This window comes from Hypanus sabinus, chromosome 10 (genome assembly GCF_030144855.1).
Source record: "Hypanus sabinus isolate sHypSab1 chromosome 10, sHypSab1.hap1, whole genome shotgun sequence".
NCBI lineage: Eukaryota > Metazoa > Chordata > Chondrichthyes > Myliobatiformes > Dasyatidae > Hypanus > Hypanus sabinus.
This window is the reverse complement of record NC_082715.1, coordinates 146,188,798-146,203,581: the sequence shown is the minus strand read 5'-3', so window position 1 is coordinate 146,203,581 and position 14,784 is coordinate 146,188,798. Positions and strand designations below refer to the sequence as shown.

Genomic DNA, 14,784 nt, shown 5'->3' with positions numbered 1-14,784 from the left:
AATCATGGAAAACCCTGAACATCCTCTGCACAGCACCATCCAGAGACAGAGAAGCAGCTTCAGCGGCAGGTTGCTGTCAATGCAATGCTCCTCAGACAGGATGAAGAGATCATTACTCCCCAACGCCATTCGGCTCTACAATTCAACCACCAGGGGCAAGACATGTTAAAGTGCCGGGGTTAGGACTGAGCTTAAGTTACCACTCAATGCACTTTAGTAAACTATATGAGAACTTTTTAAAAGCTATTTATTAATGCTTTTTGGGAGGGGATTTTAGATGCATATCATATTTATACCTAGTTAAATACTGTATGTAATTAGTTTTGCTACAATGTGTATGGGACACTGGAAAAATGTTGAATTTCCCCTTGGGGATGAATGAAGTATCTATCTATCTATCTATCTATCTATCTAAATAAATAAATAAAGCAATAACTAACGATAATTATTGAACAAGGAAGAAGGCACTTGGAAAGTAATTATGGGAATGGACAGTATCAGCAAGTATTTATAAATGGGAATTAACTTTGAGCTGGCTTATTGATGGCTGTTAGTAGCAGAATACAGAAGGTATAATCAGTGTCGTTGTGTATATGGACTTCCAGAAGGCCTTCGAATGGAAGCATAACAACGGACTAATTTATAAAGGCATCCGTTAGTCCGTGAGAACAGGGATTTGCGCCTTGGAAGGTTTCTTTTTCCAGGGCACAGGCCTGAGCAGGGCTGTATGGGAGACCGGCAGTTGCCCGAGCTGCAAGTCACCCTTCTCCACGCCACCGATGTTGTCCAAGGGAAGGGCACGAAGACCCAAACAGCTCGACACCGATGTCGTCGCAGAGCAATGTGTTGTTAAGTGCCTTGCTCAAGGACACAACGCTCTGCCTCAGCTGAGGCTCGAACTAGTGACCTTCAGATCACAAGACCGATGCCTTATACACTTGGCCACGCGCCAAAGCAACGGGTTAATAGTCAAGATTTTTTAAAATAACACCGTATTAGAGACTATTTTGACAGGGGCTAAGGGTTAAAGGCTCGTTTTGTTTGGATAATTGTGATATTCAGATAGTTTCAGAGAAACCACGACTGCTGTTCACAATCTACGTCAATGATCTGTATACAGAGTCCAAATGCAGCACATCCAAATTGTTTGCATTGTGGATTCCGAGGAAGAGACAGTAAAGTGCCGGGTGAATATACAGGTCTGGTGGAAATAAGCCTATGAGAAATCTCTCCTTATCTGATAGATGAAAACGGAGGATGACTAACTTAACAGTCTCCTAGAGAATATCATGGAACTAATGAAATTGGCAACATTGGAAATATGGTGATTCCAAACCCTTCCTTCGCTCTTCTGATGTTTATCACTCGTTTCCAATTTCTGGGCATAAAACGTTTCTGCATAAAACTTAACTCATTCTGAAAAACTGATTCAGAATATGGTGGATCCTGGAGCCAAAAACGCTCAAAATACTGAATAGCTATTGAAGAATGAATATCATTTGATGTTAGTGATTTTACGAATTATTTCAGCATTCACAATTGCGTTAAGGCACCCATTCCTTCTGTATTGCTAATCTAGAGAAGTTAGCCTTACATGGAAGACAGGATAAATATTGTGATAATTCAAAGTTGAATATTAATGTGTGACATTTCAAATTAAAAGTCAATATTCTGACATCTTCTCCGATGCGCTTATTTGCTCTTCCCTCTTTAGTTTAACAGCAGGCATATTTAATATTTAATACGAAAGGTCTCGGCCCGAAACGTCGACAGTGCTTCTCTCCATAGATGCTGCCTGGCCTGCTGTATTCCACCAGCATTTTGCATGTGTTGCTTCAATTTCTGGCATCTGCAGATTTCCTCGTGTTTGATATTTATTATTAATTTGGCTCATGTTATTTCATGGTCTATTATGTATACTGAACATTACACCAGGTATTGCTGAAATTGTACAGCTGCTCCCGAGAATATTGTACATGTAGAATACTGATTGCTGTCTGTTTCTCTTTCCACAGTATAGCTTACACATGATTTGGAATGAATAAAACATAATTTTACTGGAGTACTTCTGTAGTGATGACCCATTATAAGGCACTTAATAAGATTGGTGTAAAGTTACCGGATTTCAGCAAAATGAGAGATGATCTTACTGCGCCATGTAAAATATATAGGTCTGACAAGATGAATTTTAGAATACATTTGATCTTGCTGTTTAGGATCTATAAATGATTCACCGAAAATTAATGGAAACAATCTGCGGGAAGAGCAGTGGGACATGATTATAATAGTAAAATAGCATAGTGGATTCGCAGTCGAACTTTAACAGGACGGAACCTGAAGATTTTATTTACGTATTTAGAGACATAGCGTGGAACACCACCTTCCGACCCAATGAGCCTCACAGCCGAGCAGCACCCTCCCCGCACACCCCCGCTATGAGCCCTACCCTAAGCATAGGACAATATACAATACACATTTTTAGAATGTGGCAGGAAACCGGAACACCCGGAGGAAACTCACGAGATCACGGGGAGGAACATAGAAACTCCTTACGAATTACGTAGGGATTCAACTCCGAACTCCGGTACCGCTCAGGTTCGCGCTACTATCGTTGAAATTGAAATTCACTCTCCAAGAGGGGTTAATTCTATGTGAAGAGTTGTGAATATTATACCTGAATTCTCCACTGTTCAGAACAGAGTGGTCATCTCATTGAAATAGTGAACACCCTTACAACACTGTGAATGTGTGAATGTAATATTGAAGTAGTTTCCGACGAGATCGGATAAATCGATCGGAAATGGGGAAATCTGGAGTGGTGATATTTCATAAAATATATTGTCCCATACGTTGAGATGTTGCAGAGCAATAAATCAAAAGTAATGTTTTGACATTTATTATTGATTAACAGTAAGTGATGTTCATATTTCGACGACCTTGCTGAGCTTTTGTTTCTGATCTTTCAATTTTGATTTGCCAAATGCAATATAAAGTATTTACAATATTACTTTTACGCATTATATTTTGGCTTCGCATACAGGAGGTAAGTGGTATATTTAAATGATTTGATTTAAATGACTTGTTCATATTTTACAGGAATTTTCAGAAACCACGATTTTTTTCTACCTAGTCCATATTTTCTGTGTCTTAGTCACGATATATTTGCTTGGAGTCAGTGCAGCTTAGTAGACTGCATTAATTCCTAAGGTGAAAACAATATCCATTCAACAGATTTTTAAGAAAACTAGAGTAAAGTTATTGTAGTTTAACAGAATGTGAGGCAATCACTGTGCAAAATCATCAATTGTTTTGATAAACCAAACATTGGGAAGCCTTTTAAGTAGTTGTTAAAACTTGATCTAGAGTCAGCTGTCTTTGAGTGAAGGTTTGCATAATACGAGGACAAAAATCTTCTTTTTATATGAAGCATTCCCAACTTTCTCCTCTTAGATCAGACATATACGGTATCCATCGGTGAATCTGCTGGAAGTTAGAAGACCTTGTGAAGCGCAGTGTACGAGGAATAGCAAGATAATGGTTAAGGACATGGTCGTGCTGCAACAGGGATAGGCAGTGGGTGGAGTTAGGTGGTCCTATTTTGATAATGCAGCAACTTTCTTCGATATTTGACTTGTTAGATGCCACCAAAATATTACTAATTTACAACAAGGAACCTATAATATAATCAGATATCCAATAAAATCAAAGATGGCATGCTTACAGAAATGCTGAACTGTGTCAGCTAACTTTTATTTCAAAGATGACTACAAATTCCTGGAGAAATATTAAACCTGAGAACAGAACGATGGTGGTGATTAGAGATTTGACTCGGATTCACTTCGGAGAGTACTTATTGACGTCATTTTCCGGAGAAATTTTAATGCACCGCAAGAAGAGCCAAGTTTAAACAAAGCATAACATGCAAGCATACAATGGGCGTTTATTTAAGAACTGCTTCGACAATGAGGGGGAGATGGGCTAGAGGGATTCTGTATGCCTGGACCACGGAATCGATATAGGTTACTCAAAGTACCAGTCTCATGCTATTGTTAATGATCTCAGTGATAGGGAGGAAACATCCGCCATTTAAATGCTCAGTTCAGAAATATTTCTGGTCTCAGCCTCACACGCATGCTCAGGATCAATAATCACCTGGACAATCCTAACTCTAATGTTACGTACTCGTGACACATGACAGTGGAGCCCTTGTCATGTGACTGGGGTTGAAGCTGTACTGGACTTGAGGTGATGGTCTTGTGATGGTGGAATGACGTCATTTTCCCGCCAGTAGAGATCACGTGACGGTTTTTTTTTACAGGTTATAAAAGGTAGACCCCACCCTGTGAGGAGGGGCAGTTCGTGGCTGGATTTGCCAGGTTGACTTCATGCCACTGCGTGTTTGAAGAGATGACGCAGTTTAGTTGAAGGATGAAGTTTTTATTTAATGCCTAAAGTTTAAGAGGTCATTGCCAGCAGGTTCTTTAGGATTCTGTTAGTTCGAGGAAATTAGTGGAGAGTGAAGATTCGAAGTTGGAAGTTAAAGATCGAGGAGAATCGCTTTCTACGGTGAAATGGGGGCGACCTTTGTTTGATCCTTATTTGGAAGGATTTCGTTGACTATCTTCGTGTTAATCCCTAGGTTTACCTAGAAAGGATTGAAGGTAGTGGAGAAGGAAAGGTCAGTGCCTTTAAGCCGTTCTGTTTCGTGAATTCTTCGTGGGAAGTTCGATGTCGGGGATCGAAGCAAGCGACGTGAAAGAGAACCTAAATCGTCCCATAAAGTCTCTCCTTTTAAATGGACTGTGAGCATATCGAACTTTTGGCAATACCACTTTAAAGAACTGTTCTTGGAATATCACTTTACGAACTGTTTGGGCTGCCGCTCAGCAGCTGTTTCCGGTTACGGTAGTGTTTGTTTACTTTTGGGGGGTTTGTTTTCTGTGTTTAATAAACGTGTTGTTTGTTATAAGAAACCCTTGCCGATCTCATATATTTATTGTTGCCTGAATACGTAACACTAAATAATCCCAAAATGAGCATAATTAATGTCTTCTCGTTATGCACATTGATTACTGCTCTAATAAGAATCATTGCCAACAATATTGTCACACCCCAGCAATGGTATCCCGACTGCGACAACCAGCAGAACATCTGACACCTTGTACCTTCGTCCACTAATCAAACATAGCATTCGCTCATCCAAGGCGTTATGTTTACTTGCAGTAAAAAGGTGGAACAGATTGAAAAGATGGGTTCTTTTTACCTTTTATCAATGCATATAATCTAAATAGTAAACAGTTATACGGAAACTCTCTGACCAGATTCAACATTAGCGGAATGTGTTGAGTGGAGATGCCGCGGTACAAACACCGCAACTACGAGCGTTGATTTGCAGGAGCGATGTTGGGAATACAAAAGAAAGGACAGTTTGAGCGAGCCTACTCCGCTCCGTTTGTTGATACCCACAGTCAGAAATTAAAGGCAGTAATTCGCTAAAGATGGAATTTGTACTCATGGCATCTCAGAGAAAGAAGCCAGCAGTCTTTACAGGCTATGTTTGCAGCTATTTCCTGTATCTCTCGACCTAAACTCGGAATGGTACCGCAAAATACCATCCCTGAACTGCTCTGCACTTTTCCCAATGCAGGCGGAGCAGTAAGAAAGTTACGTCCTGAAATGTTGAAAAGGTTTTTTGACAGCTGATGACGTGACCCTGGTTGTATCGGTTATTACCCAGAAAACTGAGACGAGGAATAGGACATTTTGACCTCCCAGTATGTTCAGACATTCATCAAGTTGTAGTTGAGATTCGACCTCAGCGTCATGTTCGTGCCTTCTGCCTTAATATTCAGAAATCCGTCGATTTTATGAATGAATTTAATAACTATGCATTGAAAGGGTGAAAAATTCCACCACCGAGAACGCCCCTTGTCAGAATTCCGCCAAAAGTCCCGGAGTGCTTCTCACTTCAGTTTCTACTAGCAACTGCCCAGTCTGAGACTGGAGCTGTGGTTGTGGAGCAACATCTTGAAAAGTCGCTTGTGTTCATGCAGCGTGTTAAGATCTGTTGGAATTTTAAACATCATTGAGATCTCCCTTTATACTCGTAAACTCTGGAGAAAAAAGGCCCAGACTACGCAAATTATTCTCATACGATGAGTCTACTGTCCCTGGAACTAGTCTTGTGAACGTTTGTTGAAACCCCTCCATCTTTTTAAGCGGTGACTTCGAAACTAAAGAATGACGTCACTATTCGTGTACTTAGATCTCTATCATGACAAAGGCTGAAATAACATTTATCTTCCTTGTGGTCTGTTGTTCGGCACTTCCGCTTTCAGAAAGCCGAAACACGTTTAGCTTTAAACAGCACTATCATGAAAGTTATATACAGTACTCTGATCTGAAATATTTGTAAAATATATTAAAATTGGAACATGATATTAAACAAACTAACTAACCCTGTTAATTAAAATTAGTTCGTGAAACAGATAAATACACCAATAGTTAAAATAATAAATAAATTTAAGCCAATCTTACAATCTATCATTACAATTTATCTTTCTTTTTATACAACTCATTTTTTCCGTACACTCCTCAAACAATGGTGTCTCCAATGGTTTGAAGTGTGAACCTGGCCCAAGTCACAGGGGTCAATAACAGTGCAATGTGGGTGCTGCCTTGTCGGTATTTGGTACAGCAACACAAACTGACCGGCATGCAGACAGTTTTCAAAAGATCGTTCTCAGAGCTTGAAAATGCGCACTTTACAAAGTGGTCGAAAGAATATTTAATCAAAATAGGGAGTGCTGTTCTAGTCAGAGAGTTTCCGTACAACTGTTAACTCTTTAGATTATATGCATTGATAATAGATAAAGAGAACCCATCTTTTCAACTTCTGTTCCACCTTTTTACTGCAAGTAAAAATAGCGCGTTCGATGAGTGAATGCTATGTTTGATTAGTGGACGAAGGTACAAGGTGTCAGATGTTCTGATGGTTGTCGCAGTTGGGGTAACATTGCTGGGGTGTGACAACATTGTTGGCAATGATTCTTATTAGAGCAGTAATCAATGTACATAACGAGAAGACATTAATTATGCTCATTTTGGGATTATTTAGAGTTAGGATTGTCCAGGTGATTATTGATCCTGAGCATGCGTGTGAGGCTGAGACCTGAAATATTTCTGAACTGAGCATTTAAATGGCGGATGTTTCCTCCCTATCACTGAGATCATTAACAATAGCATGAGACTGGTACTTTGAGTAACCTATATCGATTCCGTGGTCCAGGCATACAGAATCCCTCTAGCCCACCTCCCCCTCATTGTCGAAGCAGTTCTTAAATAAACGCCCATTGTATGCTTGCATGTTTGGCTTTGTTTAAACTTGGCTCTTCTTGCGGTACATTAAAATTCCACCGGAAAATGACGTCAATAAGTACTCTCCGAAGTGAATCCGAGTCAAATCTCTAATCACCACCATCGTTCTGTTCTCAGGTCTAATATTTCTCCAGGAATTTGTAGTCATCTTTGAAATAAAAGTTAGCTGACACAGTTCAGCATTTCCGGAAGCATGCCATCTTTGATTTTATTAGATATCTGATTATATTATAGGTTCCTTGTTGTAAATTAGTAATATTTTGGTGGCATCTAACAAGTCAAATATCGAAGAAAGTTGCAGCATTACCAAAATAGGACCACCTAACTCCACCCACTGCCTATCCCTGCTCCAGAACGACCATGTCCTTAACCATTGTCCTGCTATTCCTCGTACACTGTGCTTCATAAGGCGTTCTAACGTCTAGCAGAGTCACCAGTAACAGTATCCCCGAGTTTAAGAGCCGAGATGACCCTGGCCAGACCCCACTAGAGTACTGTTCTCAATTCCGGTCGCCTCACTACAGCAAGAGCGTAGAAACCATAGAAAGGCTGCAGAGATGGTTTACATGAATGTTGCCTGGATTGGGAAGAATGTCTTATGAGAATAGGTTGGGTAAACTCAGCTTTTTCCCCTTGGAGCGACGGAGGATGAGAGGTGTCCTGATAGAGGTGTATAGAATGATGGAAGTCGTTGATCGTCTGGGTAGTCAAAGGCTTTTTCCCCAGGGATGAAATGGCTAACACGAGATTGAATAGTTTTAATGTGCTTGGAAGGAGGTGCAGGGGAGATGACAAGATGGTCCAAAAGGCCCGTTTCTGTGCTGTAATGTTCTATAGTTCTATGGTATGTCTTTTTACGCAGAAGGCTCCTGCGTAACTACATGCAGCTTAGAAGAATAGAGGGCTATGGATAACCCTCGGTAATTTCTAAGGTGAAGACATGTTCGTCACAGCTTTGTGGACCGAAAGGCCTGTATTGTGCTGTAGCTTTTTCTATGTTTCTATGTTAAAAGATGGCGTTCGTGATCTCAATGTACTTAGGGATTTACAGGCGCCCCTCCACTGTTTATGCTCAACTGTTGACATACAAAATATACAGGTTGCCAGAAGAAAAATATTATATTATATTTTATTTTATTTAAACAAAAGATTCTATGACTCCAAAGTGATTATTTTCTTGAAATGTAAATATTGTTGAAGTTCTACTTTTCGAAAGCCGCTCGCCAATAGAAAGGAAACAATCATAGAACGCTGCTGTCCCCGACCACAAGTAACACCACGCACCCAGCCTGCCGGCTCTCTCTTACGTACAGCCCGATTTCTGAATGCTTCGCTTCAGTGGAGACCCGAGAGACTGGTGTGTCACCCCGCAAGTGTACTCCTCGTGTGAGTTCCACTCCGAGGCGGTCAGGGTGAGATAACTTTTGAGGTCGCTATTCTGGACGGTTCGAGTTGTCAGGACACCAGCCTTCACGGCATTGCCGTCCATTTCCCAGGAACCCTCCGCCGATCTAGGGGAAAAATTATTGACCAGACACACCAGAGTCGCCCTCTGTCCTACGGTGATCTGTTTTGACGCGGGTGGAAGAAGAGTAATCGTAGGACGGGTCAACTTTCCACCTGGAATGAAAAAAAAGTCCATATTAAAGAACGATAACAAATCGTATCTGAATCATTTAGTACTTAGTGGCTTGACGTGCGGCCTCTCAGATGGCAAATTGAGTGTTCAAGTCCAACACAGAAGACGAGTGGGAAAAAATAGATTGACATTGTACAACGGTGGCGAATGCGTGTTCACCCATCGGCATCAGGTTGGTGCGGTGACTGAATACGACCTGTGAGGTTATTTCAAGAGGAAAATGTTTCTTACTCAGTAATATTTCAATTACATAGCTGCACTGCAATTGCTGAATTACTGACACGCTCCCACACTAGAATAGGCTGCGCAGTTCCAGTTACAATTCCTAATATTTTTGTCCACGTCAACGAATGTCCATATATCTGAGAGTGATTCACTTTATCCGCTGCAGAGCTGCTACCTCGCGGTCTTCACAGAGAGATGTCATGATCTAAATGCATGACGATACAAGAAGACTGGGGGTCGCTCTGCTGCAAGGGTCTTAAATAAATCACCCAGGATACCTGAGTAAACATGGAGCGCTATTCGCACACTTCCAAGTTCGCGCGGCATCACATACACTTTCCAGCTTCAGCTCTCTCCCCATCCCATGCGATGAACGCAGAAATGGAAACTTTCGAACAATCTCCCTCTGCTGTGCAATCCGGAGTTAAGAGCCACTGATGCAATAACTGATCCATAAACACATTTACAACTCTATGGCGATCAACACCCTATAGAAACACGAGCCACATCTTGGAGTCACAGTTATACAACAAGAAAACAAGTTCTTCTCCGACTTCGTCGATACCGAGTAAGGCGTCTTCTTGAGCTGGACCCACCACCTGCATTTGCTCTGTATCTCATTAAACATTACCTATCCGTGTACATCTCTAAACGTATTTTAAGCTTCGTAACTGTTGCAAAACTTATCGTTTCATCTGGCACGTGTTGCCATTTAACCACCACCTTTGCGAAAAAAACACTTATCCTTTAATTTTCCTCCGTCTTCTTAAACCCATGCCCTCTAGTATTAAGCACCGTGACGATGGGAAATAGACTTTGACCAAAAAGGATCTGGTGCTTCCCCGGCGTATATGACGAGTACACCCTTCTCGGGTTTCCTGCCGGGTACCGGTATCCATTTTAACCGACACTTCATGAAGATGGCAGAGTTTGTCATCGAAACGTCGGTTAAAAGCGATACCTATACCCGTCTGGAAGTCTGGGAGGGGTTATTTAGACGTTCACCGTTCACCCTATGTATTCTCGTCACGATTTAATATTCTTCTAATGTCACTCTTCAGCCCCTTTGCGTTGAAAGGACAGCAATCCCGGTTTATCCCAGTCGTTCATTATAATTCACGGCGTCCATTCCATGTGGTCAGCAACTACAGCACTGCCCACGTCAATTGTTTTGGTCACCTTTTCAATACAGCGAAATAAGTTTCGGAAACGTGATTTCTCACACACAAAATCATGCTGACCATTCCTAATTTTTTGCCTTTCCAAATGTATATAGAGCTTGTCTCGCAGAATCACCTGTAGTACCCCTCGAGTAATGTTAGGGTCGCCGGTTTGTAGTTCCTTAGCTTATCCGTGCAGTTTCTCAAGTAAAAATAATACATTAGCCAAACTTTAGATTTCTGAAAACATGCGTGTGGCTAACAAAGATACAAAAGTCTCTGCAAAGATCTCAGCAACTTATTTCCAAGCTTTCTACATGATTAAGGGTACAGAGAGCAAAGTCCTGAGATTTATCAACTGTTACGCTCCTCAAAACCGTGAACAGTCCATTTTCCATAATATCATTATGCTTCAGGACGTCGCATTATTCGTCGCTGAATTTCCTCGCTTCTATGACTTCTCCATGTTAAAGAACTATACATTGTAAGTATTCATTTCATTCCATGTCAGTATTCTGAGGCTCCACATATCGACGATCAAACGAATCCTTACGTGGACCTTTTCTCTCCTTAGCTGCCTTTCTGCTCTTAATATATTTAAACAATCTCTTCGGATCAACTTATCTGCTAATGATCTGTCCAAATTTGCTCCTATTTTCTTCATTAACTGGATTCCTAAATTCTTTATTTTCCCAACAGCTTTTGCTTGATCCAATTGGCTTCACATCGCCTTTTCTGTGTCCTGGGCAGAACCTCAATACTCTGACAGGAATATATTTGTCCTGAATTCTCCGTATGTCACTTTCAAAAGCCTCAGACTTGCCGAACTTCACTGTACCTGCTAATGGCTTCTCCGAATCAATTCTTGAAGAGTCCCGGCCCAATCCCATCAAATTTTACTTTGATCCCTGTGAACTGCTCACATCTGTTTTTTTTTCAAAAATACTTTATAAACTAATAGATTCATGATGACTGGTCCCAAAGCGCTCCTTCAATCGCTTGCCAAGCCTCATGTCCTAAAAGGAGATTGATTCTGAGGCTGGAGATGAAACAGTGAAGCACTTAACTAAATTCTATATATAGTTTCAGTGTCCGGTGCTACTGCAGAATTCCCATAACCTGTTGAGGATTGATACGAACGGACGGGCAGTCTAGGAGCGTTTCTTTCTATCTAACTCGTGATATCCCGGCCTTACCAGTATTTATCAGGATATTATGTGAAATGAAGTTGTTTTTAACTCATCATACTCGTTTCCTTGGAGGTTTGAGAAGAGAACGTACGGGAATGAATTTTAGTTCTTGCAAATATGGAGAGCTAATAATGGAGGGTAGTTAATTGGCTTTACTCTGTATTTTATTCATGCACTAACTTCTTCTGTGTCGCATGAAACATTTTTAGCAAAGTACCTCAAGATTCAGATGCAAACTAAATCTCCCTCCGCACAACTCGGTCAAATACTCCCAGGTCAGAAACGGTGCCGTGTAAATATAGGGAATGTAACCTGAACCCTGTGGCATTGATTACTTGAGAAACCCATTCTGATCATACAAAGCAGAGGGAGGAGGTGGCAGCCATGAAAACCCAATGCAGCAGTCAATGTCTGCAAAAATAGCCCAAATCCGGGAGCTTGCCCTTTCAAGATAACTGCTGAATGATTGCTACAAATGTACATTGCCTTAATGCAAATAATTTAATGTTCGTGCAGGCTATTTTGATTAATATTAACGCAACAACAAAGAAAATTCGCGTCATGTAAGCTTTTCAATGTTTGCATTGTTTATGACAACCATACCGCAGGACTCTATGGTAAGATGATAGAAAGCTCCGTGGAAAGTCAATGGTTTCTGTGTTCATCATCCGAATACATGATAGAAACTTGCAATTGTTCGCTTCAAACCATTTTGTAACAATAATGTACTTACTTCCATCAGTGCTCAGTGTTTAACTGTAGGTGTTGATTTCAAACTAACCATGGTATCCAGTGTTATGTTAAAGTAGGTATAGATGGAATTAAGTTGCAAGAAATAAATCTCAGTAGTCTTATGCTTAAAATTAATGAACATATGCTGGTGTTAGATTATTCCGAAAGAGTTCTGCCTCTTTTCTACTGATGGAATTAAGTCATTGACTCCCTTTCTTATGTTAAAATCTGATGCAAAGCCGACATGAATTTCGAGCGTTCGAAATTCATCCTTAAGTTCTGAATTGGTTTGGGAGATTTGGGGGAGATTTTGGTTGCCGGACTCTAATTCTCAGCCGGACAGGAATTGGTGGATATCCCCTTATCCTAGGGTACCTCCCCTGCTCTAACTACAGTGGCACATACACAAACCACTGGAGAATCTCAGCAAGCCAGGTAGCATCTGTTCTCGCTATCCCTTTCAATTTCATTGAATCAAACAGCCTCTTCTTTCCACCACTAACTGTCCCCTTCCCCGAAAATAACACAAATTCACAGAGCCTCTTGTGCTTTGAGGATTCAAGGAATTCCCTAAAATTAACACGCATCACTTAAATATTTTATCTAAAATTACTTTTCCTGCTAGAAGTTCCTCATGTCCCTAACTTAAATATTTTCTCATTTTGCCATGTGCGATGCTTTGATATTATTAAGAGCTGCAAATTATTCTGTTGACAGCTTCTGCATGAAACGTGAGACTAATAGAAAATAAAGCTTTTACTCCCAGAATGCTGCGTAATGCAGGCAAACGCATCATCGGCATTATGTGCAATGCTGTATGTCATGGGCAATCATGGTCTTATCCTTGATCATGATTGCTCTTGGCAAATATTTCTACAGAAGTAGTTTACCATTGCCCCTTCTTCTTGGCAGTATCTTCACAAGCCAAGAGATTATCTGTCTGGCGTCAGTGGTCGCATAATCAGAAATTCTGATTATACGTCCATCCACCACTTGCACTCATGGCTTCACGTAACCCTGATCAGGGAGCTGAGTCGGTAATATACCTTGCTCAAGGGTAACGTGCAGGCTAGCAGAGGGAAGAAACGCATTATTCCTCCTTTGGTAGAGACGTATCTCCACCGTACCAACCAAATAAAATCACAAAATAGTTTAAATTCTAAGTGCCATCTTCACCTAATAGTTGCACCAATAATCGAATTGACTTCATGACTTTTAAAAATAGGATCCATTAAATAATAAAGAAATTCAACTGCACCAAATACAATAAGCGCTGCTTACTGTTACAGTCAACTTGGTGCCTCCGCCGAAGTGCAACGCGCTTGACTTCCACCAGCCACAGTAGTAATCGGCGTCGTCCTCCGGTTGAACATTGCTAATAGTTTAAAATGAGGCGTTGCTCGAAGACTGAGAGCTTCCAGAGAATCTATCGGGACTGCCAGTACCCTTTACGTCCCGGCTGAGATCATGATAGAGGAGAAATCGGGGAGCGCCATCAGGTTTCTGCTGATACCATCCTATGTCATCATTTCCCAAGTTGGCGCCCGACACTCTACAGCCGATCTTCACAGTTCCTCTCGGCTGAACGGACAGCGATCCCTCCTGATTTAATGTGATCTCTGCATTTGAATCTAGAAAAATAAAACAATATTAGATGGCAGGCTTCATGTGATTAATTTTCTGTAACATGAAAGCGCTCGGAAAATCCAAATAACTTTTATTAGGTACTTACAGGCTGCGCAAATTATCAAGATGACACCCACCCTCCCGGACATCGTGAACTCGGATGCGTTCTGGTATATGACGGTTTGCAGCCAGAATATATCGCTGGCCGGCTCTCCTTGCCTTATCAGTGCAACGAAGAGGACCACGTGATTATGTGCTCTACATTTATGCAAATTAACCCTGATATTACGAGACGTAATTGAGCAGCTGTATTCAGGTTGCCATCTCGTATGATTTCCCAGATGCAAATGGCGGCATTGACTGACAAACCGACAGTAATTTTGCACGTTATACGTGGAGTTCTTCAGAAGTAGCTTCACTAACTTGCATCTGTAACTGCATAAACACCTCAAGAACTCCATGCTACAAATCAATTAATCTGTATAAATTTCTAGCCTCCCTTTTACACGTGCCAGTCTAAATCACCTTACTAACTTTGCAACGACCCCGATATCCTTCAATAAAGGGACCTATCCATTAGCTCCAGCTGTCTGTACCGCACACTGTGATCATGCGTGATCGTTACAATTAAGTAGATTTTTAACGAAAAATCCAAAAATGCTTGAATGTCTCAGTTATTTTGAGATGTTTCCAAGCGCCACGAGTAAGCGAGAAAGTAACAGAATAAATCAAAAATATACGACCTGCTGAAAATACTATACTGTATTCGGTGATGACAACAGGTGATTTAACCTACAGAATCAAATATATTGATCATGCATTTGTGTTTATTACT

The 14,784-nt window shown here is 41.0% G+C and overlaps 1 protein-coding gene across 1 annotated transcript; it reads right to left on the bottom strand.

Annotated features, from left to right (window-relative positions):
• Positions 1–8,584: 8,584 nt before the first annotated feature.
• LOC132401371 (immunoglobulin lambda-1 light chain-like) lies at positions 8,585–14,114 on the bottom strand. Its single transcript, XM_059983498.1, has 3 exons — positions 14,056–14,114; positions 13,712–13,954; positions 8,585–8,997 (listed from the first exon to the last, which is right to left on the bottom strand). The coding sequence occupies exons 1-3, from the start codon at positions 14,096–14,098 to the stop codon at positions 8,681–8,683; spliced, it is 603 nt and encodes a 200-aa protein (XP_059839481.1). The 5' UTR covers positions 14,099–14,114; the 3' UTR covers positions 8,585–8,680.
• Positions 14,115–14,784: the final 670 nt, after the last annotated feature.